This window comes from Tursiops truncatus, chromosome 14 (assembly GCF_011762595.2).
Source record: "Tursiops truncatus isolate mTurTru1 chromosome 14, mTurTru1.mat.Y, whole genome shotgun sequence".
Taxonomy (NCBI): Eukaryota; Metazoa; Chordata; class Mammalia; order Artiodactyla; family Delphinidae; genus Tursiops; species Tursiops truncatus.
This window is the reverse complement of record NC_047047.1, coordinates 35745281-35768964: the sequence shown is the minus strand read 5'-3', so window position 1 is coordinate 35768964 and position 23684 is coordinate 35745281. Positions and strand designations below refer to the sequence as shown.

General features: G+C 39.1%; 1 protein-coding gene and 1 long non-coding RNA gene across 3 annotated transcripts in view; both read right to left on the bottom strand.

Annotated features, from left to right (window-relative positions):
• LOC109551134 (uncharacterized) overlaps nucleotides 1-23684 on the bottom strand; it is a 116643-nt gene that overhangs the window by 49861 nt on the left and 43098 nt on the right. The gene's annotated exons all lie outside the window — the stretch shown is intronic.
• Nucleotides 17576-18194, bottom strand: LOC101334025 (14 kDa phosphohistidine phosphatase). The gene is given in 3 exon segments (XM_019942587.3): nucleotides 17576-17806; nucleotides 17809-17925; nucleotides 17927-18194. Coding segments are annotated over 3 exon segments (420 nt in total). The 5' UTR covers nucleotides 18143-18194; the 3' UTR covers nucleotides 17576-17719.

Below are 23684 nucleotides of genomic sequence, written 5' to 3'. Positions count from 1 at the left end.
TAAAATCTAATTGAATTGATTAGGGGTAGAGAGAGACTATTAGGATACATAATAGTAAAATTCATAAGAAGGTTCAAAATACATATAGGTAAATCACCAGGATCAAGCAGGCATCCTCCCAAGAATTTGGAAGACCATTAGAAACTATTAAAATACTAGAACTGTTTTCCAAAATGTGTAACCTGTTGTATAAATGAACACTACATTATGGTAGGATGAATTGCTCTGGCTTCCAATCATAAAACATACTTTTGAAAACAAACAAACAAACAACATGTTTTGGAGGAGACTCGGGGAATAATAGATGTTAGAATCTCACTTCCATTCCTGTAGTAAAAGGTAGGCTCTTAGAGTGCTTAGGTAATAATATTTTTTTAAGTTGAGAAGGAGCCAAAATAAAGTTTCTGAGAAATAAGGCATATGCTTGTCCTGGCATCTTCTGATTTTGCAGGAGCCTCAGAGGCAACACACTGCAGCTGTGCTTAAGCGGGCCAGTTCAGCCCCTGTCTGTCAGGGAGGGGCATCCATACCTCCTGCCTGAGGATAAACCACGATCTCTCTGCAAGTGTGTATTTCCTTGGGGCAGAGAATGGGCCTTGATGTTGATTGAGTGCCTTGTGAGGAATAAATAGTAAATGCTTTCCATTCTTCAGTGGAAAAACGGGAGGCAGTTTTACAAGAGAGTCTTTCAAATCACTTTCTCAGATGGACAAAAAACACTGTTGAAAAAACTTTATTCAGCTTCAACTTCTAATCCACTGTGTGAGCATGGGACTTTAAAGCTTAGTATGGTTTCACGATAAATAAGATCAGTATATATGAATTATCCTTTCATTTCTTTTTCCAAAATGATTCCAAGAACAAGTTCTTAGAATCAAGACACTGTCCTAATCTTTTTTAAATTAATTAATTTATTTATTTATTTATTTTTGACTGTGTTGGGTGTTTGTTTCTGTGCGTGGGCTTTCTCTAGTTGCGGCGAGCGGGGGCCACTCTTCATCGCGGTGCGTGGGCCTCTCACTGTCGCGGCCTCTCCTGTTGCGGAGCACAAGCTCCAGATGCGCAGGCTCAGTAGTTGTGGCTCACGGGCCTAGTTGCTCCACGGCATGTGGGATCCTCCCAGAACAGGGCTCGAACCCGTGTCCCTTGCATTGGCAGGCAGACTCTCAACCACCGCGCCACCAGAGAAGCCCTGTCCTAATCTTTGACATATTTTCTTAATGACTTGTTTCCTTAGTTAGGGTTCTAGGTATACAAAGATGAAAAACACAGTTCCTGCCTTCATGTTGTTCACAATCTTTCCCACAACTACCTATAATACTCCCATAGCTGTTTTTTAGGTGCCAAACAATAAAGGGAACTTTGTCTTTTATTCTTATTTCCAGCCCCATGCCCTGCATTCAGGTTTTCAGTTATGCACAGCTGTTTGCTTTTGTCTTGCATAAATTGAAAATGTGTTCTGTCAGAGTGACTGGCAGTCAATGATCTTTCCAATCCTGGGTACAGTACCTGGCTCATAGGAGGCCTGGCTCAACACATTTATGTTTAATATATGAATATTGTGTCTCTCTACCCTGTGAGAAACTTCCAATCACCATTAAAAAAAAAAAGCTAGTGGAAAGTGTTCTCTTGTGGGTCATGGGAGACTATATTGGCCAGAATACAATCTGGAAAGAACAGACAGAAGGATATTCTGCTCTTCGCCAGGATACCCTGCTGAACATTATTATCCTCAATTATAGAGAAGTAGATATTTTTCCTGTTACACGTTTTTCCTTCTAAGCATAGAACCCCCAAGGACATACTTGGCCTAATCAGAAGTAGGGACTGAAGTGTAACAAATGAAAGGCAACTTCAGAATGAGAATCACAGTGTTTTAATCAGCCCACAAGGTCTAATTCAAGACACCTGCTGCTTTGTGTAACAATAGCAATCTTCTCAGGACAACACATCTTTCTTTGTTTCCTAGCACTTATGGCTAATATATGCACAGGGAGAACAACATTTATTATGGTAACTAACTTCAGGCAGAATAGAAGTGATAAAGAAAATAAATATGTAGTTAGACTCCAGTATAATGGAGCCTTTTAGGCTCTAAAAAAAGAACAAAATAAAACAAAACAAAACCCAAACAACATGTGGTACCTGAAAACTAGGCCAAGTAGTCATCTTACATTTTTTTCCTCCACAAAGAAAACCACTTCAGAAAAAGATGGGCTCTCTACTCACAGCTGGAATTGAGCCAACAATGAAAAATTGAAGAATCAGGTCTGTTGTAGAATTAGTTTGAAAAAAGTTTATTGCTCTTTAAGCTGTTCAGCTTACTTAGTGCTATTTGCCCCCTGTATTATTACTTCAAAGCTACACCCCTGAGGAGCACGGTAAGAGCCCACTGTTTCTTTCCTACATCATTTCCATGCTTAAAGTGCCAAGTTGGTATTTGCTGGGCATATTCACCATCACACATGCCTGTCCATGCTGCATATGTCACATAGGCCAAAGATGTGAACCCAGAAATGTTGGAATGGGACAGATGTGGGGTGACTTGGGAAGACAAAGAGAAGGAAGGGATAGAAAGGTACATTTAACGGCCTACTATATGCCAAGTACTCTGCAAGATACTTTACTCATTAGCCAAAAGCTGGCCAATCTCCTCTTCCTTCCCACCCAAGATTTTCCATTTAATAGGGGTAGTGTTACTACTAATGGCATCATGCTGCAAGTATCACCATGCCAATTGATCCCAGGCATGCCCAAGTGGTGGAGAGAAGATAACGCAATGTCCAAGGGGATGGTATCTTTAACTTTCCCCTGTAGTAGTAGAAACCCTCTTGTTGTTTATTTCATTCATTTTTTTTTTACATCTTTATTGGAGTATAATTGCTTTACAATAGTGTGTTAGTTTCTGCTTTATAACAAAGTGAATCAGTTATACGTGTACATATGTTCCCATATCTCTTCCCTCTTGTGTCTCCCTCCCTCCCACCCTCCCTATCCCACCCCTCTACGTGGTCACAAAGCACCGAGCTGATCTCCCTGTGCCATGCAGCTGTTTCCCACTAGCTATCTATTTTACATTTGGTAGGGTATATATGTCCATGCCACTCTCTCACTTTGTCACAGCTTACCCTTCCCCCTCCCCATATCCTCAAGTCCATTCTCTAGTAGGTCTGTGTCTTTATTCCTGTCTTACCTCTAGGTTCTTCATGACATTTTTTTCCCTTAAATTCCATATATATGTGTTAGCATACGGTATTTGTCTTTCTCTTTCTGACTTACTTCACTCTGTATGACAGACTCTAGGTCCATCCACCTCATTACAAATAGCTCAATTTCGTTTCTTTTTATGGCTGAGTAATATTCATTGTATATATGTGCCACATCTTCTTTATCCATTCATCCGATGATGGACACTTAGGTTGTTTCCATCTCCTGGCTATTGTAAATAGAGCTGCAATGAACATTTTGGTACATGACTCTTTTTGAATTATGGTTTTCTCGGGGTATATGCCCAGTAGTGGGATTGCTGAGTCATATGGTAGTTCTATTTGTAGTTTTTTAAGGAACCTCCATACTGTTCTCCATAGTGGCTGTATCAATTCACATTCCCACCAGCAGTGCAAGAGTGTTCCCTTTTCTCCACACCCTCTCCGGCATTTATTGTTTCTAGATTTTTTGATGATGGCCATTCTGACTGGTGTGAGATGATATCTCATTGTAGTTTTGATTTGCATTTCTCTAATGATTAATGATGTTGAGCATTCTTTCATGTGTTTGTTGGCAGTCTGTATGTCTTCTTTGGAGAAATGTCTATTTAGGTCTTCTGCTCATTTTTGGATTGGGTTGTTTGTTTTTTTTGTTATTGAGCTGCATGAGCTGCTTGTAAATTTTGGAGATTAATCCTTTGTCAGTTGCTTCATTTGCAAATATTTTCTCCCATTCTGAGGGTTGTCTTTTATGGTTTTGTTTATGGTTTAGGGTCTTATGTTTTAGGGTCTTGTTTATGGTTTCCTTTGCTGTGCAAAAGCTTTGAAGTTTCATTAGGTCCCATTTGTTTATTTTTGTTTTTATTTCCATTTCTCTAGGAGGTGGGTCAAAAAGGATCTTGCTGTGATTTATGTCATAGAGTGTTCTGCCTATGTTTTCGTCTAAGAGCTTGATAGTTTCTGGCCTTACATTTAGGTCTTTAATCTATTTTGAGCTTATTTCATTCATTTTTTTAAAAAATTTTTGACCACACCCTGGGGCATGCGGGATCTTAGTTCCGCGACCAGGGATTGAACCCACACCCCCTGCAATGGAAGCATGGGGTCTTATTTGCTGGACTGCCAGGGAAGTCCCTACTTCATTCATGTTTGAAAGGTACTCTGGTGGTAGTCTGTCATTTCACTCACTCATTCATTCAGCATTATTATTGAGTGCTCACTCTAGGCACTGCACAATTACTATGGTAGGTTCTAGGAAAACAGCAGTAAGTAAGACAGTCTCTGTCCTTAAGAGACAAACATAGCCTTCTTGGGAGGCAGACAGACATGTAAACAACAGGAACAAAACAATCTGTGGGGAAAGTATAACAGTGGACGTAGGTATAAGATAAAACAGGGGAATGGAGGAGGGAGCAACTGCTCCACTTGGGGGAACTAGGGAACCTTCTTGGGACCAGTGGCAGGTCCTTGACATGAATTATGGTTCTGGTAAGTGAAACTGCCATTACCCATATCCTGTTGAGGAGACACTGCAAGTCGGCCTCGGGATCCTGCCCTCCTTCCCTCAGGCACAGCTCTTGGGACTAAAGGTGGGCACTGTAAGGGAGGAAGAAACTCTTCCTCTACCCTCTTGTTTAGTCTCTGGGCCCTGCAAATTAAACTGACAATAGACAACAGGAGGAAAAACCCAGAGTTTATTTATGTGTGTAACACTCACACACATGGGAATTCTCCGTGATGAGGAACTCAGTAGGGTAGTTAGAATTTGGGGCTTATATACTTCCTTAATAGGCGAAGGGGAGAGGGGAAAAAACAAATTATTGTTTTGAAAGGTAAATGGGTTTTTAGGAGAAAAAACAGGAGATAAGAGAGTTTGTGATGTTTATCTATAGGAGTATGAATGGTCTTTCCTGCTCCTAGAGAGCCACAAAACTCCCTTGGAGATGGTTTAATTCATATTCTCCCTCATGGGAGTAGATCCACCCTGAAGAGGAATTTATGGCAGCCTATTTCCCAGAAATTGCTGCTTGTATTAAGATAAGGGAAGCTCCAAGAAGGTTCCCCCCACCCCCGCATTTGTCGAATCTCAAATATCTTCAGCTCAAAATAATCTTTATACCAAAGTAGCATATTTTTAAGATGGCATACCCTGATCCACTTTAGCAATGAACCCAAAGCAGTCAATAATCCACACGCAACCTACGGCATGGTGTGTGTGTATGTGTGAGTGTGTGTGCACGCGCACACGCGCCTGAGCAAAAAGATGCCTGGGGAATGCAGACAGAACTGGGTAGTTAGCCCACAAAGTTTTCTTGCCCTCTTCTGGATATTAATTCATCCTTCAAGGCTGAAGTGAGGAAGCATCAAGGCAGAGTGGGTTGTCACCAAGGTGCTCTGAGCAGCCAGGGGTCAGCAGCAAGGTCCCAGGAAAGGATCTCCGAAGCAAGTAGAAAGGCACTCAAAGAAAGATGGAGGTTTTCCAAAGACAAACTTTGGCTCAGGATTAAATAATGTCTTAGGTCAGCTGGTATATGAAATTCCTTTTGACAATTATGAAATGTACCTGCATTTGATAGCAGAATTTGGGCATAAGAAAATGTGGGTTCAAAAAAGTTCTGATTCTTTCTATAATACTAATTGTATAGATTGAAAATGTAAGTGATGAACATGTGAAAGATGACTCTTGAAAGATGATTTTTTAAAACTCTGAACTTATGAACAAAAACTATCTTTTTAAAAAATATGCAGCTTCTAGAGGGAAGCCCAGAGAAAGATCTTGCTGCAATAAGGAAAGACAGTGAAATAACAAGTAACTCAAAAGTCAGACCCATTTCACTCAACATAAATGTTATTAGCAAACAGATATTTTAAGATTCTTATATTCTTATAAACTGAAAATCACGAGTCATGAATACAACCGTATTTCAGTACCTGAATTAAATCTCAGTACTGAAATTGTACAAGGAACTGATGTGTTTAGGATATAGGCTTTAAAATAAGCAAACCTATGTGTGAATCCTGATGCTTTGGATGGGTTTCTTCACCCCTGAAAGCCTGAGTTTCTTAATATAGACCATGAACATAATTATGCTACCTCACAAAGTTGTAAAGATGAAAGGAGACAGCGTATAAAAAGATTTTGGCTGTGCTTAGCATATGAGGTTCAATAAGTGCTAATTATTGTGAAGTAAATGAAACTATCCCCTTTAAACATTTAAAAATAGTTCTTAAAAAACTATTTCTCCATCAGATTTGCTCTTCAATTTCACTGAGTTGGGTTTTTTCTCATTCATAAGAAGAATATTTAAATATATTCTTATTTTTCCTATTCAAAGTTAGCAAAAATGTGTTTCTTAGCCACAGAGGAGAGAATTTCTCTCTTTTCCCTCACAGGTTCTTTCCTGTACCAGAGGAATTATTTTCTCCTTCCTCCTTTTCTCCCCCTCTGCTTTTTGTACACACCTAGGCTGACTACTTGGCTTGAGTCCACATTCATTGCCTCCATCTCACTTGTGTGGAGAGTTAAGCTCATTCATTATTGAAGAAGGGTAGAGGGCCATTTTTTAGTCAGTATTTTGAAAGGATACTAAACTGGCATTTAAATTAAGAATCCATAAATATTACATTATATACATTTACTCTTCTATTTCAATATTTATAAAGTTCTTAATGCAACACTCCTGCAGAGAATTTTTTTTCTTAGAGTGCTATATTTTAGGAAAGGTTTATCATATTCCTCTGTTCTCCTTTTTTTTTAAGCTTAAAGTTAGGCATCTTCCAGATGCAAGCACACTTCGACTTAACTGACGCAAAAACACCATGGTATCTTCTTTGATTCATTTCCTGTCTCCTAATTTGAACCTTACAGGTTTTAATTTAGGTCATAGGGAGAAACTTGAACTGTTTAACACTGGGTTGTTTTTTTTAGGGGGGGAGTTGAGTTTTATATGATTGTGTAGCAAGCCAAAGTCATTTAAAAAATACATCAAGACAGAATTATCATGGTAACAACATATACATTTTGATTAGGAAAAACAGAGCACACATTTGGTAGCACAGCTTCACGTTCTGAAAGCAAGATTAATCACACTGACCTGGCTTTAGCTAAATGCTTTTTTAAAAGGTATATGTTTTCCACAGACAAATCCCTTATTCTAAATTTTTATGTTCCCATTTCATGTTTTTCTCTATGTGATAATCAGTTAAGCAGAAAATGAATATTTGAATTAAAAAATTCAGTCCCATTATGGACTGTATTTAGGTTGATGGCTCTATACAGTTTTGAAGAAGGCACCTATGTAAGCATTTTAATCCAAACCTTCAGGAAAATTTAAGCCAGGAATTTTAATGGCTAGGATTTGCTCTTGATATGGCTGGTACCAAATGTATGTGTTGAGTACAGCCTCATTAGACCCTGATCTGCATCCTCTCTTCTATGAAAATGGTGAACTTTAACCTGTCAGCCCCTCACTTTGTTTTCAATAAGGTGAGAAACAAGTCTGTCACTGATCAGCCACTTCAATGACCACATCTAAGACAGTGAATTGTGTTTCATCAAGTAATACAGACATGACATAAAGCATGATCAGAGGAAACAGTATGAAAAAAATCCAAATTGCATGCACTGCTGTTATGACTTACCATATGAAAAGGCATGATTCATACTCTCAAGAGATATAAAACTGTACAAATGTGAGCACATAAGCACAGGGAATTTTATCTTTTGGTACTTGATGTATTTCAGGTGCCTAGAACAATTTCTGGCACATAATAAGTGCTCAATATGTGTGTCAAATGAGTGAACGATCAACACAATATAAATGAAGAAAGGGCATCATTTCTAGTAGATTCTTATGTTTCTTGATTCACGATTACTCTAGCTCTCTCCTTTGAGTACATCTGCAGTGACTTTTTAAGAAATTACACGAACTAGTGTATCCTGGGATCTTAAGGAAAATCAACACAGAACAGGTAAATCTAAATGAGGGAAAGAAAATATGATACCCATGATCTTACAGAAAGAGATACTAGGAACTGAAAGGGAAATTTTAGAATAGAGTGCCTGAGATGGGGCCCTAAGGGCAAGGGTGACTTCAGGAACAGAGGCAGGCATCCAAGACAAACATTACCTACTTTGTAATATTGCTCAGGGTCACCTGGATTCTCACACCACTAGCAAAGTGTGTTTAAGCAAGTAGAGTAGAAAAATAGAATGAGAAGTTCTTCTACCTATTCCTATTGGTAAAACAACTGGACAAAAAAAAAAAAAATGAAAAACGTCTTGATTGGAGAGGATTTGTTTTTATCTTAGACCAAAGTAATTTTGACTTATTTTAAAAGATCACCTTAATAAAGGGCACTGAAATTGTGAAAATCAAATGTGTGACTTATTTTCATTGGCCGTTACACAACAGACTTCTTTAAAAGATATATTTATAACAATAATACATCAGAGCAGCATTACCTAAAATTGGAGGTAAACTTGAGGACCAACCATGATCCAACTTCTGTCAATTAAAATGATGGTAAATATAAGTAATTCCAGACTATGGAACCAAAATACTAAGTCAATATGATTAGTACACTTGGGGGCCAATATCATTAGCTCTTTCTCTTTTAACCTTAGATAGAAATCATAATATCTAGCATATCTGCAGATGTTTGTTGCAACACTTTATAACCAGAATAATTACACAGCCCTTCCAGACACATGTACAAACAAGTTGGACCATGATGTTCCAGTACAGGCAAGTATTACAAAAAGCAGAAATGAGCAATACATCATTAATGGGTAGGACTTGCAGGACATTAGCCAATGCACTTTCCAATAAGAAGTCTGATCAACACATGTCATGGGAAACAGGAGAATTTCCTCAGTAAAATTTCCAACTTATACTTTTACACTTTAGAGAAACATATGGTTCTGTACTTAACAGACTTAGCAGTAGTGGGAGGCCTGTGAAAACTGCTTGCAGCCACAACTTGGACTACATCTTCAGGGTTTCTCCCGGAGCTCTCTTAAGGACTCCCTTTTTTCTAATGCTAAATACAGATATAGTCCTATTTTATTCACTTGTGTCATTATTCATTATGATCAGCATGAATATTATCAGAAGGACATTTCTATTTTTACCAAGAGAAACAAACTGCACAGTTCAGTTGTGCAACTAATTTTTTTAAAAAAGAAAAGAAATACCCTGCTTTCTTTTTGTTATTACTTTTTGTTATACTAATTCTGCAAATGGTTTTCAAAAATGATAATTACGGTATATACAAATTTTACCTGCCTTGGCTACCCTCACATTTTCAAATCTCATTTCTTTCTTTGCCTATCCAGCCGTATGCCTTCTGCTCCTGACATTGCCAGATTTCAGTATCACACACATCTGTCTGTAGAGTGTGCCTGTAATTCTGGCCACTCAGATCCTAAACACACATCTTCAGACAAGAACCACCACAAAAAATAGACAAATAAAGCAAAGACAAAAAAAAAATAACAAAATAAAAACAAAGAGCACAGGGTGGAGGTGGGGGAGAGAGGATGTGGTGGGAAAGAAGTGCCAATCTGGGTATGATACAGGAGCCCAGCAGTTGGCATTGGGACACTGTGTCCCATTAGGGTTGATGCAAGGACAAATCACAGAATATGGAAGCTTATATCCTTGTCTGTATTATCTCATGCATCCCTCTACCCCCAGAAAAAAAATGGGACAGGACTGTTTAACAGTTTTTTCTCTACTGACAGCAGTAAATTCTCTGTGAAGCTAATGAAGTTTAAGCTTTGGGACCCTTTACTTATAGAGGCCTAGGAGGGCTCTAGCAATGTGCTCACATGGTCAAATACTTTTGCAAACTTTGCAAAAGTAAGGTATTCTACCTGCAATTACAACCAAAGTAGAAGTACCCCCACCAGAGCTTCTCATACTTTCTCTTATGGTATAGTGCTGGAGTAGCTGCAAGTAGATTCAACTAAGGGAAAGGTGAATTGGAAATACATCTGGCTGGGTTTAATGGGAATGTTCACGTGGTTTATAGTCACTTCTGAGTACAGTTAAGATTTTGCTAGCCATCTCAATGTAGGAGTGGCTCCCAGGAATATCCCTAACTCATCCATGACATCATGGCCCTAAGGTGTGTCATGGCCCTAAGGTGAAGGGGCCAGAGGTTGTATCATGATGTGAACAGGTCCCAAAGTGGTCAGCACAGAGGTATACAGATAGTGGAGGTGAAACTAGATTTGAAATATATGAAAACAGAAACTAGTCTGGGGGAATTCTTATAGTCATTAAATGTGTATAATTACAAGTAGAGGATTTAATTCTAATCAATGTTAAACAAAATAGAAGTTCTCTTCTGTACAAATGAACTTGACAATGTCACTTGTATACTTATTATTATTTTTTAACATCTTTAATGGAGTATAATTGCTTTACAATGGTGTGTTAGTTTCTGCTTTATAAAGTGAATCAGCTATACATATACCTATATCCCCATATCTCTTCCCTCTTGCATCTCCCTCCCTCCCACCCTCCCTATCCCACCCCTCTAGGTGGTGACAAAGCACCTAGCTGATCTCCCTGTGCTATGCAGTTGCTTTCCACTAGCTATCGGTTTTACATTTGGTAGTGTATATATGTCCATGCCACTCTCTCACTTTGTCCCAGCTTGCCCTTTCCCCTCCCCGTGTCCTCAAGTCCATTCTCCAGCAGGTCTGTGTCTACACTATACACTTTCTCCCATTTTAAAGAGAATCAGGCGAAATAGAATTTATCATTATCCCTGTGTTCATGGGGAAGAAACCTGTAGCAGTATTACAAATTGTTATGCAGTATTTTTTTTTTTGATGTGGACTATTTTTAAAGTTTTTACTGAATTTGTTACAACATTGCTTCTGTTTGATGTTTTGGTTTTTTGGCTGCAAGGCATGTGGGATCTTAGCTCCCTGACCAGGGATCGAACCCGTACCCCCTGCATTGGAAGGTGAAGTCTTAACCACTGGACTGCCAGGGAAGTCCCACAAATTGCTATGCAGTATTTTATGTATCTCAAAGTATTAGCACATAAATACACTGACAAAAGATTTAAATTGTTTGCTGATTTGATATAAAATACTGAATCAGTAAAGATACTATAAAACTCATAAGATGGGAGGAAATATTTGCAAGTGATATGGCCGATAAGGGGTTAATATCCAACATATACAAACAGCTCATATAACTCAACATCAAAAAAACAAACAACTCAATTAAAAAATGGACAGAATAACTATATAGACATTTTTCCAAAGAGGAAATGCATATCGCCAACAGGCACATGAAAAGATGCTCAACAACGCTATCATCAGGGAAATGCAAATCAAAATCACAATGAGATATCACCTCACACCTGTCAGAGTGACTATCATCAAAAAGAACACAAATAACAGATGTTGGTGAGGATGTGGAGAAAAGGGGACCCTTGTACACTGTTGGTAGGAATGTAATTTGGTGCAGACACTGTGGAAAGCAGTATGGCGGTTTATTAAAAACTAAAAATAGAACTACCATATGACCCAGAAATTCCATCCCTGGGTATATATCCAAAAAAAAACCCCCAAAACACTAATTCGAAAAGATATATGTAGGGCTTCCTTGGTGGTGCAGTGGTCGAGAGTCCGCCTGCCGATGCAGGGGACATGGGTTCGTGTCCCGGTCCGGGAAGATCCCACATGCCGCAGAGCGGCTAGGCCCGTGAGCCATGGCCGCTGAGCCTGCGCGTCCGGAGCCTGTGCTCCGCAACGGGAGAGGCCACAACAGTGAGAGGCCCGCGTACCGCAAAAAAAAAAAAAAAAGAAAGAAAGAAAAGAAAAGATATATGCAATCCAATGTTCATAGCAGCATTATTTACAACTGCCGAGATATGGAAGCAACCTAAGTGTCCATCAACAGATGAATATATATATATGATATATATGAAATTTTTCCATTTGCAGCAGCATGGATGAACTTGGAGGGCATTATGCTAAGTGAAATAAGTCAGGCAGAGAAAGACAAATACTGTATGATATCACTTATATGTGGAATTTAAAAATACAACAAGCTAGTGAATATAACAAAAAAGAAGCAGCGTCACAGATATAGAGAACAAACTAGTGGTTACCAGTGGGGAGAGGGAGGGGGGAGGGGTACCATAAGGTTAGGGGTTTAACAGGTACAAAATATTAGGTATAAAATAAGCTATAAGGATATATTATACAACATGGGGAATATAGACAATATTTTATAATAACTATAAATGTAGTATATAACCTTTAAAAACTGTGAATCACTATATTGTACACCTGTAACTTACATAATATTGTACATCAACTATACTTTAATTAAAAAAAAAACTCATAAGACACCACTACAATGAGGACATCAATGACACTTCAGAGTATTAAGATTAGCCCCTGTACTAGAAGAGTTGAAATTCCTCAAGTCTTACTGCTTAGATATGAAGAAAACTTGATAGAAGTTTTCCTAAATCTTAAAAACTTACATGACATTACTAATAATAAGTAGTGAGACTGAAAGAAATTTTTCTAAACTTTTAATTTAAAAAATTATTTTTGATCAACCATGCAAGAGGTCTCTCCATTATTTCTATAGAAAAATGTATTTCTATAGAAATAATTTTCACAAAAATTATTGTTATATGAAGAAATTATCAAGGATTGTACAGACAAAAATAGGGGGAAAGTATTAGAGAGTTTTGTCAGACAATAAGTTAAAAAATACTGTTTTTATAGATTTTGTGATTTTCGTGGAATTTATCAGCTTTTAAAAACTTAAATTTGTCATGATTTCCTTTCTCTATTCATTTTCATACCTGCTTTTGGTTTGTAATTTAATTCTCTTTTTCTTAAAGAGGGTCTCCAAATTATATAAGCTTCAGATCACACAAAACATGGATCTGCCTCTGCCCAGTGCCTGGCTCAGAACCTGGCATATTAGATGTTTGTTGGAAGAATATGCAGGAAGGGCTATTGGCCCAAGGGTGGTGATATGACACTGAGCTTAGTGAAGGAGAGGCCATTGTATGCTGAGGTTCTTTAGAATATCCAGCCTGCTGCTTGAGCACTCTGGGATATGATGGGACCACACCTGCCAGTAGAAAACCTGAACCCAGCTGGTAGGAAGCCAAGGTGGCAGAGGCAGAGAAAATGAGGCTGGAGCCTGTCATATTGTTTCACAGTCAAGAAAGAATATTTTTCCTTGTGTGTTCATTGTTGAAGGATGCTGAAATTAATTAAAATAAATTCTTCCTATCTCCAAAGAATATGCAAATTAATTTTCATGTGTTTGGAAATTTTTTCCTTTGAGTTATGTTTCTCATTTGAAGAAAATGGTTACTCTTCCTTCCCTTTAAACTGAATAATGTGAATCATATGTGAATAGGATTACATCAAGTCCCAAGATATTAACGTTTGGAAGCAACTGAAGTCTTCCACATAGAGTCCCAATTTTAAAATTTTTTTAAAATTACTTCAAAAAATGCATAACGTGACCTGATATTGCTGTTCTATTCATGTTCCCACTCGATAATATTTCCACTCTAAAATAATGCTTAACCTCAAAATTTCTAGACTGCTTCATTTCCATCAAGTGCTAGAAGTCTAGGAAGCTCCATTAACTAAAGACAAAGTAAATTCTAGATACAGAGTTTAACTGCTTCTTAATGGAGCCGCCTCTGAGTCACCAGCTCCTAGAATTAGAACTATCCACCAGATGAGGTACAGCCTGACAGGAGAGGTTGGGAGTACATAGTCCTCTCTCAAGGTGCTGGGGTAAAGTATAGAGCAGCATGATATCTACAGGCTATAGCAATAGATAAATTCAAATAGTTGGTATCATTTGGGTTCTGATACTCAGAGTAGGGTACCCTAAAAGGGAGAAAATAGGGCACCCAGAGGAAAGAAGTTTGGAAGTTCTAGTAGGCAGAGAGTTTGCATCAGGGATGCTCATCAGCAAGTAACTTTAGCCACCTGGCTGGTGTGCAGGGACAGACTCCAGTCCCTGAAAAGGGTTGATAGTAGAGATGGATAATAAAACAGGATTCTGTTGAGGATACTAAGTCAGATACCAGCCACAAGGAAGCAAGACAGAAACTCAGTTAACCAAGCTGAAGCACAAACAGGTCTTAGAAAATCAGACAGAGACTTGTAATCAGAACTTGAGCAAATAGTCAGAGCTAGACTAGCAACAAAGGTTGAAACTGAATCCACCTAAAACTGAGTTCCTCTACTGAGTTTATAACTAACCTCTCTGTCCAAACTTTATTCCCTTTCATGTCCCGCCCCATTCCCCTCAGGATTGAGGAGTATCAAAGAAAGGCGGGTATTGAAACCAAGAAAAACTCTGTGGGGCCTTCCTGGGTACAAATGTCCCTCTGTGTCCCCCATTTATTATTTGTAGAAAAAAAGCCTTAGTCTCCTAAGCCTTCCCCAAGTTCCAAAGAGCAGGCCCAAGAAGTTAACAATTAGAGAAGTGAGGGAATGCAGAAACAAAGGAAAAGTAGTCCATCAAGAAAAGCGGGGGCTTCCCTGGTGGCGCAGTGGTTAAGAGTCCACCTGCCGATGCATGGGACACGGGTTCGTGCCCCGGGTCCGGGAGGATCCCACATGCCGCGGAGCGGCTAGGCCCATGAGCAGCTAGGCCCATGAGCCATGGCTGCTGAGCCTGCGCGTCCGGGGCCTGTGCTCCGCAACGGGAGAGGCCACAACAGTGAGAGGCCTGCGTGCCGCAAAGAAAAAAAAAGAGAAGCAGGACTTCCCTGGTGGCGCAGTGGTTAAGAGTCTGCCTGCCAATGCAGGGAACACAGGTTCGAGCCCTGGTCCGGGAAGATCCCACATGCCGCGGAGCAACTAAGCCCATGTGCCACAACTACTGAGCCTGCACTCTAGAGCCCACAAGCCACAACTACTGAGCCTGCATGCCACAACTACTGAAGCCTGTGCGCCTAAAGCCTGTGCTCCACAACAAGAGAAGCCACTGCAATGAGAAGGCCGCGCACGGCAACAAAGACCCAACGCAGCTAAAAAATAAATAAAAAACTAAAAAAAAAAAGTCAATACAGACTATAATTAAGGACTCTTTATTTTTTTAAGTTCAGGAAGGATCAAGTTAGAAATTATTTTTCTCTTCCTAAACACTGATTTAGCAACTGTTTGACAGAAATTCTCATCTAGGAAGCTGCTCAGCACATTTTTTTCCTTTGACTCATTGCCTGACTCTCCAGGGAGATAGGTTGTGCTGATATCTCTCATATCATTGCTCAATTCATGGGTCTAGGGTGGAAAATATACTAAAAGATTCACCATATTTTAAGTGGGACTTAAGAATTAGCCTTGTTGTCATAGACTTGGTATCTGGTGATCCCTGGGTGGCCATATGTTAGTCCCTAACCCTGTCAACGTGGTTACATTTCAATCTCTGGGCTTCAATTCCCCCCCCCCCCCCCTTAGTATTCCAATTCCTTGCTGGGATGGAGCCTTACACTGAGACCCAGTTCACTTGTCTGGAGAGTGATTTATCTCTGGATCTGGATTCCTGAAAATCGGAATCCTATTTCCTATACTTCCAGCTTCTGATTAGTATTCTTTTCTTAAGGTGATGATAACTCTAAGCCATGGGAATGATGCCTGCTTATCTTGGAACACTGCTTACGGTCTGTATATCTGCTTGGAATAACTGTGAGATTGGCACCCTCTCATCCTTAGGTATTAGGGAGGATCTCCATAATGTGCTGCATGGAGAAAAAAAGCAGAGTTCTGGAACCTGACAGACTTGAGGTTGATCCCAGCTCTCTTACTTAATTTTAGATAAATTACTGAACTTCTCTAAGCCTATTTCCTCATCCATTAAAACGAGGATAGTGATTCCCACTCACATGACAACTGTGAAAATTAAACGAGATAAAAAATGTAAAGCATCTACTACAGTGCTTGCATGTAAAAGCTTTTTAACAAATGATAGCTATTTTAATTACGAGCAAATGTAAGAAAAAGTAAATTCATCCAGTCCAAAAATGCTTATTAAGTGCCTATTAACTGCCAAATATTTTATTAAGCTCTGGAGGGAGGTAAAAAGGCAAAGGTGACATGGTCTTCTAATGGGGAAAAAGAATAAACATCCTCAACAGAATATGTTGTAGGTAGTGCAATGGCAGACATCAGCCCAGGGAGACATGTGTATTCCTAGGAGGGAAGTGATGATCCTGGATGAGCATCCTAAAGAAGAGAGCTGATTAGGAGGAAAGGAGGATGAAAGGTGCTCCTGGCAGAAGCATGGAAGAGTTTGGTGATTTGGGAAACTGCAAATAGTTCATCAGTATAGTTGGAATATGGACTGGGACTAGGGAGATGAGTCAGAGAAGGAAATAGAAAGGTAAGTAGGGGTCTCTCCTGATGGCCTTTGTGGCTGAACTAAGGAGTCTGGGATCCAACATGAGGGCTGTGAGTGGCTGCTGATGAGTTTGAAGCAGCGGAGCAACATGAGCAGATTTAAGTTTTAGAAAAATCACTCCAAAGCACTTCCATCGTCCTGGATTTAAATAACACTGAAAACAAAGGCAGAACCACCATAGTAGAAGCCCATGTTTTACTCAAGAAGTATGCTCCCCTCTTCTTAATTCTGTAACATAAATGTCATGCTGAAATAATCCCAACGGTGCTGGGGTAATGAAAAAAACATTTTAAACATAAAATGTCTTTTATTGTGGGCTTCTTGACTTCTTAAAAAACAAAATTATACATCTTCAAAGATGATTAAAATGAAATTCTAGAATCCCTACACATGCTCTGCATCTATGGTCTTAACACTACATGCACCCCTAGTAATCACAGGTCTGACTGAAAATGACTTAATAAATAAAAATTTTATGTAATGTAAAATGCTTAGTCTTCCAGGGATTAGTGTAGAGCTATGTTTACACTGAACTCTATAAATGTTACTGACAATTTAAATTATAAAATCTTAAAATTCTCAATTTTGTAAAATACTTTAGTACTTCCTCACATATATGTCACATTGCCATTTTTAGGATGCTGACAGGAAATTTAATTTTTGAGAAATTATAAAAGAATTTAATGAACTGAATTATAATTAAAGGTATCTGCTGTATCATACATACAATGAAATATTAGATAAAAATGTCAGATATTGGTTATTGAAGCCTCTATTTCTTATGTGGTCAAACTGTCCAGACAGATCATATAGAAAAGACATGCTCCAGCCAGCACCCTGCTCTGAATTGCCCTGTTTCATTCTTGTACTTTGCCATCTATCTTTTGTCCCTTAATTTTTTTTTTTTCTTTTTTTTTCAGGGACCAGTGGAGGTGATGATGCTTTTAATTCTCCCTAGAGAGGTAACCCCAGGCACTGAGGCTTGGCCAGGGCGGCAAGGTGCTAGGGGGTGCAGCCCAACCCCTTGGGAGGTGGCCTTGAGGGCAGAGTTCCAGTGGGCTGCTGGAGACGGCCAGCCTTGGGTGGGCCTCAGTAGCCGTCGTCGGCCCAGGTAACCTCGTAGTCAGGGTACCTGGCTTTGATCTTCTCAGTGGAGATGGAGTGCTGGGCGCGACCGTGTAACCCATGGAGTAGCCGTACATGTGGACCTTCTTGCCCTGGCTCTGGTGGGAGATGCACCCACGTCCCAGGCACTCGCAGTCATAGCCCTTCTGCATCTCGCCTGATACCTCGTCTGTAGATGTCGGAGTGGTACTCCGCCCACTTGTAGCCGCTCATGATCTCTTTGCTCTCCCTGGCCAGGGCCCCGGAGGGCAGCACCGCATGGACTCGAATCAGCACATACTTGAAGACGCGGTCGCAGTCGATGTCCACGTCAATGATCTGGGCGAGGTTCACTGCTGCCATGTTCCCAGAGTGTGCTCGCCCCTGTGGCCCGCATCCCTTCCCCATGCGACCTGGGGTATCCCTTAATGTTGGCTTCCACTTGTGTAGTAGACAATGAGGTAATCTCTTCAACATCTATCCCACCTCCTGACACCGTGCATCAGCCATTTGGTGTAAGGAACTGACCTAGACATGTGAGGCAGGCCCTGATAAGTCTGCCTCAATCAATACAATCTGATCCTTTTTGGCCTACAATTGGTCTAGGACCTAATGCTTAAACCAATCAGCACATGGCATTCCTTTAGAAACAGACTGGTTTAGGAATAGGCACATGACTGTTCCTAGGCCAACAAGACATGCTAAGAAGATTGTTTGGAGGCTTCTAGGAAAAGTTTCCTCGCTTATAAGTGAGTCATTAGAAGAGATGGCTTTTTTTTTTTTAAACAAAGAAGCATGTAGCTTCAACTGTTACTACCACCCTACGAATATGAGAAAACCACTTTAGGATAGAACTGATGTTATCCTGGGTCCTTGGTGATGTTGTTGAACTGAGTTTTAACCATATCTGAAGCCCAGTCTATGTCTGGACTTCCAGTTGTCTGAACCAGTAAATTTTCCTACTGTTTAAGCCACCACTTTCAATTGGGTTTCTGTTATTTGCAGCTGAATGTATTCTAAAAGATGCAATTCTCTACCACTTTTGCCTACCACCTTTGTTTCTAACCTGATGTACCCATTGGCTATCTTTCTTAGCGTTAACCATCAGCACTCTTCTATCTAGACATTTATAGTGAACATTTTAGTTGTCTACCCAATACCTGAGCCTAGCTTCTTCCACTGGACATTATGTAGGATAGGTTGCATGAACCTGGTGCAGCCACGGGAGAAGCTAGCCTGAAAACAAAGTTGATATGCTTAAAATGACAAAACAGAAAAATGGAAAAAAATCCGAGGCCTTGATAATGTCATTTAACTGATGGAACACTATTTTCAGCCTTCTTATTATCTGAATAACAAATATTCTCACTGTTTAAGATAATCTGAGTTGGGATATTCTGTTGTTTGAATTTGAAAACAACTGAAGTATTGTAGTAGTGTCTAGTATTAGGAGAAATGGTAGTAAGAATGAGAATGTCAGTAAATGTTGACTACGTCTTATGGTTTTCACTAAAAACGTATAACAAAAATGGAAGCTTAGGCTGAAAACAGAGAAGGACGTGGGAGGCAGTAGTAGGAGATAAACTTAGTTGCCAAAGTTTCTCCTACAGATGTCCTGCTAAATAACTTACATTGGACAAAGGCACCTAGTTTTATGTCAAATATAGGTTTACAGAAGGGGCTTCTCTATCTACATTCATTGTTTTCAATTACACTAGCAACAAAGGTCATCAAAATGTGAACTAGGAGAATGGGCAGATCTCAGAGAGATGTTTATGGCTAGAAGACTGAAGTGCTCAGACCCAAAGACTATGTCTAGTTGGACTCTCTGACCGTATTTACTGATTTGTAGAATTAGCCAAAAGAAATCAGAATCCACTAAGTCTCTTAGGGAATTGACTATCAAAGAAATTCTAAGCCTGGCCAATCCACAGCAATGAGCAATTCTGTGATAGTTCAATTCCTTAGGCACCCTCCCAGCACCCCAAACTCACACTAACAAAAATGCTAAACTATCTAATACCTGTTTCAAATGTAGCCATAGAAGACAATGAACAAGGAAGATGTTCCCAAAAGAACAGAACTAAGGGCAATGGAAGGCAATGGGTTATCCCAAAAAACAGAATCAGAGACTACCATATTGGCCGACCAAGGGACTCATCACTGCTAGGGTGGGCAGTCCTCTCTTCTTTCTAATAGGATATGATATGGGCTATGGGCCAATATCCACTGAATGTCATTTCCATTCTCTCCTTTCCAAATAAGAGTTTCAATTATATTTATCTTGTTCCTTCTCTATTATTTCATATTGAAAATGTTTGAGGTGGAAAACTTTAAGCCATGGGTTCACAAGGAACCATGTCCAGACCTGACAGAGAGCTCTTGGCCTCGGTACTGGATGTGGTTGCTGGCTGAGACTTTGGGATGTCTCCCACTGGAGAGATAATGAATGTGTCTCAAGTAGGTATGGATATTATTTTAGATTGTGTGTGGGAAAAAGGAGGTACAAAGTTTGACTTATGTGATAGTGTTGGCTGTCTACTCCATATCCGTTTTCCCTTCTTATTGAAAGAGCCCTACTTTTGTTCAGGTACCCACCCCTTTCTACATGTCCATGTGCATCAGGAGACATTGGTCTCATGCCCATTCCCATGAGGTAAATCCTGACTAGTCTAGGCCAGTCATGATTTTTCTGTTCTCCTTGCTGGTAACTGTTTTAGACATGGGTGTACTGAGCAATGACATATGAGGAAAAGTTTGCTAGAAGACTTCTGGTAAATATTTTCCTACTTTTTAAAAAAATACACAAGGAAATCACAGCTTCCCTCTGTGCCCTTTATTTTGTCATGTCGGGTTACAATGTACGGGCCTGCTGCAGCCATCTGGTAAACATTAGCAGAGCTTTTTGCTATGTACAAAGCTGACATGCTTAGGCAAGGAAAACAATGGAAAGAAACAGGGTCCTTCAGACACTGAATTAAATAGTCTTATAGACTGTCTACCTCAGGATTTCTTGTCATGTATAATAGTAAATATCCTTATGGCTTAAGTCTATTTAAATTGAAGATGTCTTTTACTCACAGTTCAAAGCATCCTCACTGATATATCTCTGTTTCACCCTTTGAGTGCTGTTTTCACCTGATTAATATTTTGTAATGCAAACTTCCCTAGAGGCACCTTATTGAAGGTAGAGACTGGACACTGACCTAGATACTATATTCCAGTGTATTTTTTGGAGCATGAACACATTTATTCAGTTATGCCATACAAATACTAATTCAGACCCTAGTCTTTCAGTGTTTCTTATGAATTGAATTGTGACCCCCTAAAATTTATATGTTGAAGTTCTAACTCCTAGTCCCTCAGAATACCTTATTTGGAGATAGGGTCTTTACAGAGCTAATCAAGTTAAAATGAAGTCAGTAGGGTGGGTCCTAATCCATTGTGACCAGAGCACTTAGAAGAAGAGGATATTTGGACACAGACACAGAGAGATAGAAAATAATGTGAAGAGACATAGAGAACAGAGTCAATCTACAAGCCAAGGAGAGGAATATATCCTTCCCTCACAGATTGCAGAAGGAACCAACTTTGCCAATATCTCGATCTCAGACTTCTAGCCTATGGGACTGTGAGACAATACATTTCTGTTGTTTAAGCCACTCAGTTTGTGGTACTTTGTTACAGCAGCCCTAGCAAACTAATACAGTCTCTGTGCCATTTCTCCTAGGAATGAGGAAGAAGTTTTTCTTTCTTAACAAATGCTAGTCACTCAGTTACATATAAAATTTAATTTGACAAGCATTTATTGAGTAACTACTATATCCCAGGACTTGTTAAGTGATAGGTTCACAGAGATAAGTACTCACTTCTTGTTCTCAAAGAGCTCAGTAAAGTAGCTGTGTTCGCATTTAAACTAATTAAGAGAAGAGTTATGCTCAAACACTTTAGAAGAAACTATTTCAACAAGCCATAAGCCAATGCAGATCACTCTTATGTGTACATTTAAGCAGATTTCTCTCATTAATGTTCATGATAAATAATGTTATATTCATGAGAGGAATAAAATTGTATTAATTATTTCATAATTAATTCAGATTGAATTATATAATCAGTCTTAATTGGTGAAGGTTTACCCAAATGATTTGCAATGAATAATTTTTTAAAAGTTGCTCAAGACTATCAATAAAGTTCCTAGGGGGCTTCCCTGGTGGTGCAGTGGTTGAGAGTCCACCTGCCGATGCAGGGGACACGGGTTCGTGCCCCGGTCCGGGAAGATCCCACATGCCGCGGAGCAGCTGGGCCTGTGAGCCATGGCCGCTGAGCCTACGCGTCCAGAGCCTGTGCTCCGCAACGGGAGAGGTCACAACAGTGAGAGGCCCGCGTACCACAAAAAATAAAATAAAATAAAATAAAGTTCCTAGGATGTGGAGATTATAAAGGAAGAGGGGTAGTAAAAAAATATTAAAAATGTGGTCCTGTTCTCACTTATATAATCTAATAGAATACCAAGGCAATGAAAAAAGATATAATTATACTTACAAAGTAAGATATAGGGAAAAGAAAATCTAAGTGAAGAAAGAAAGCTAGCACAAGGAAGGGACTAGCTAGCACTAGTCTTTCTATGTAGAAAACTTTTGTAACTTTTTATAAAAGGAGTTTTAAAGGAGAGGAAAATTCATACAGCCATCATTGGTCATTGTTCTATTTCTCTTCCCTGCTTAGAGCCAGAAATTAGGTCCACATTTACTTTGCCAAGTAAACACCAGGCTCCTCTGGTTACTGAGACTTAACAGCCAGTCTCTGCTCCCTGCCAACTTGCCTTGGGGCAAAGTGTGGCAAGCTATAAAATTCTTTTAGTCCAGTCAATTCCAGACACCTTTTCAGAAAAAAAAGTGCAAGTGTTACCAAAGAAATAAGTGGTCATAGGACAATAAGGTATTAAATTTTATTTAAAATCATTCTATCCTGAACTGTTCTAAGTTTGTCTACATATTATAACCTATTAACTACTTGCAGGAAGCCATAATTCTTTAACAACTGAATTTTTTAAAGAAACCAAATTGATAAGTAAATAACATATTTGACCTTAGATGAGTATGCTATTTTTGATGCTTTCATGTAAAGTTAAGGTTCTTTGTAAAAAAAAAAAAAGATAAATATTAAAAGTACCATTTTAATGTTCAAATGTTTCTTTTATTCCAGAAGAAATTTATGGTTAGGAGAATTAAGCAAGAATAAATATCTTTATTTTAGCTTGAAATTAGGCTGCATCTATCATAATTAGATGTTGAATTGAAGTCTAAGGTATCTTTCTTCTGACCAAACAGGGTAATAATTCTATACTTAATATCTCTAAAAGGTTATATTTTTCAGTTGAAATAATACCAACCTTAGAATTACTTATTTTGAATTTTGGAAGGTCATCAGTGTTCTAGATCTAAGATCTATCCATGATCTGAAATGTTTTAGAAGTGAACAAATGGGTACTTCTTACTTTTGCTTAATTACCACACCTACCAAGAATATTTTACACTTAGAGTCTACCAATGCAAATAATAGTTTTCTGTTTCTGGAATTTTCCTATTATGTAAATCAACTGCATTCTGAAGAGCTATTTTGGTCCAAGTGAACAGAGATGTCCAAGAAATTTAGCCTGTGAGGAAATTAACTAAGAAAGCTTGTCAATATCTTATTAGTTGTTGATTTTAAGAGGAGAAACTGAAAATCTCTCTCCTTTTGGATATGCCAAGGAAGCCTGTAATCACATTGCTTCTGACAGCCTTCTTGTGACTAAGATTCTGGTGTCCAAGATGGCACCTGATCTCACCTCCTTCCAAAGGCACACCAAAATTATAAAATTGCAGAGCAACTATTGATGAGACAGACCTGAAGATGAGCAGAAAAGATCTTCTATAATTAAAGATATAAAGAAGAAACCACATTGAGA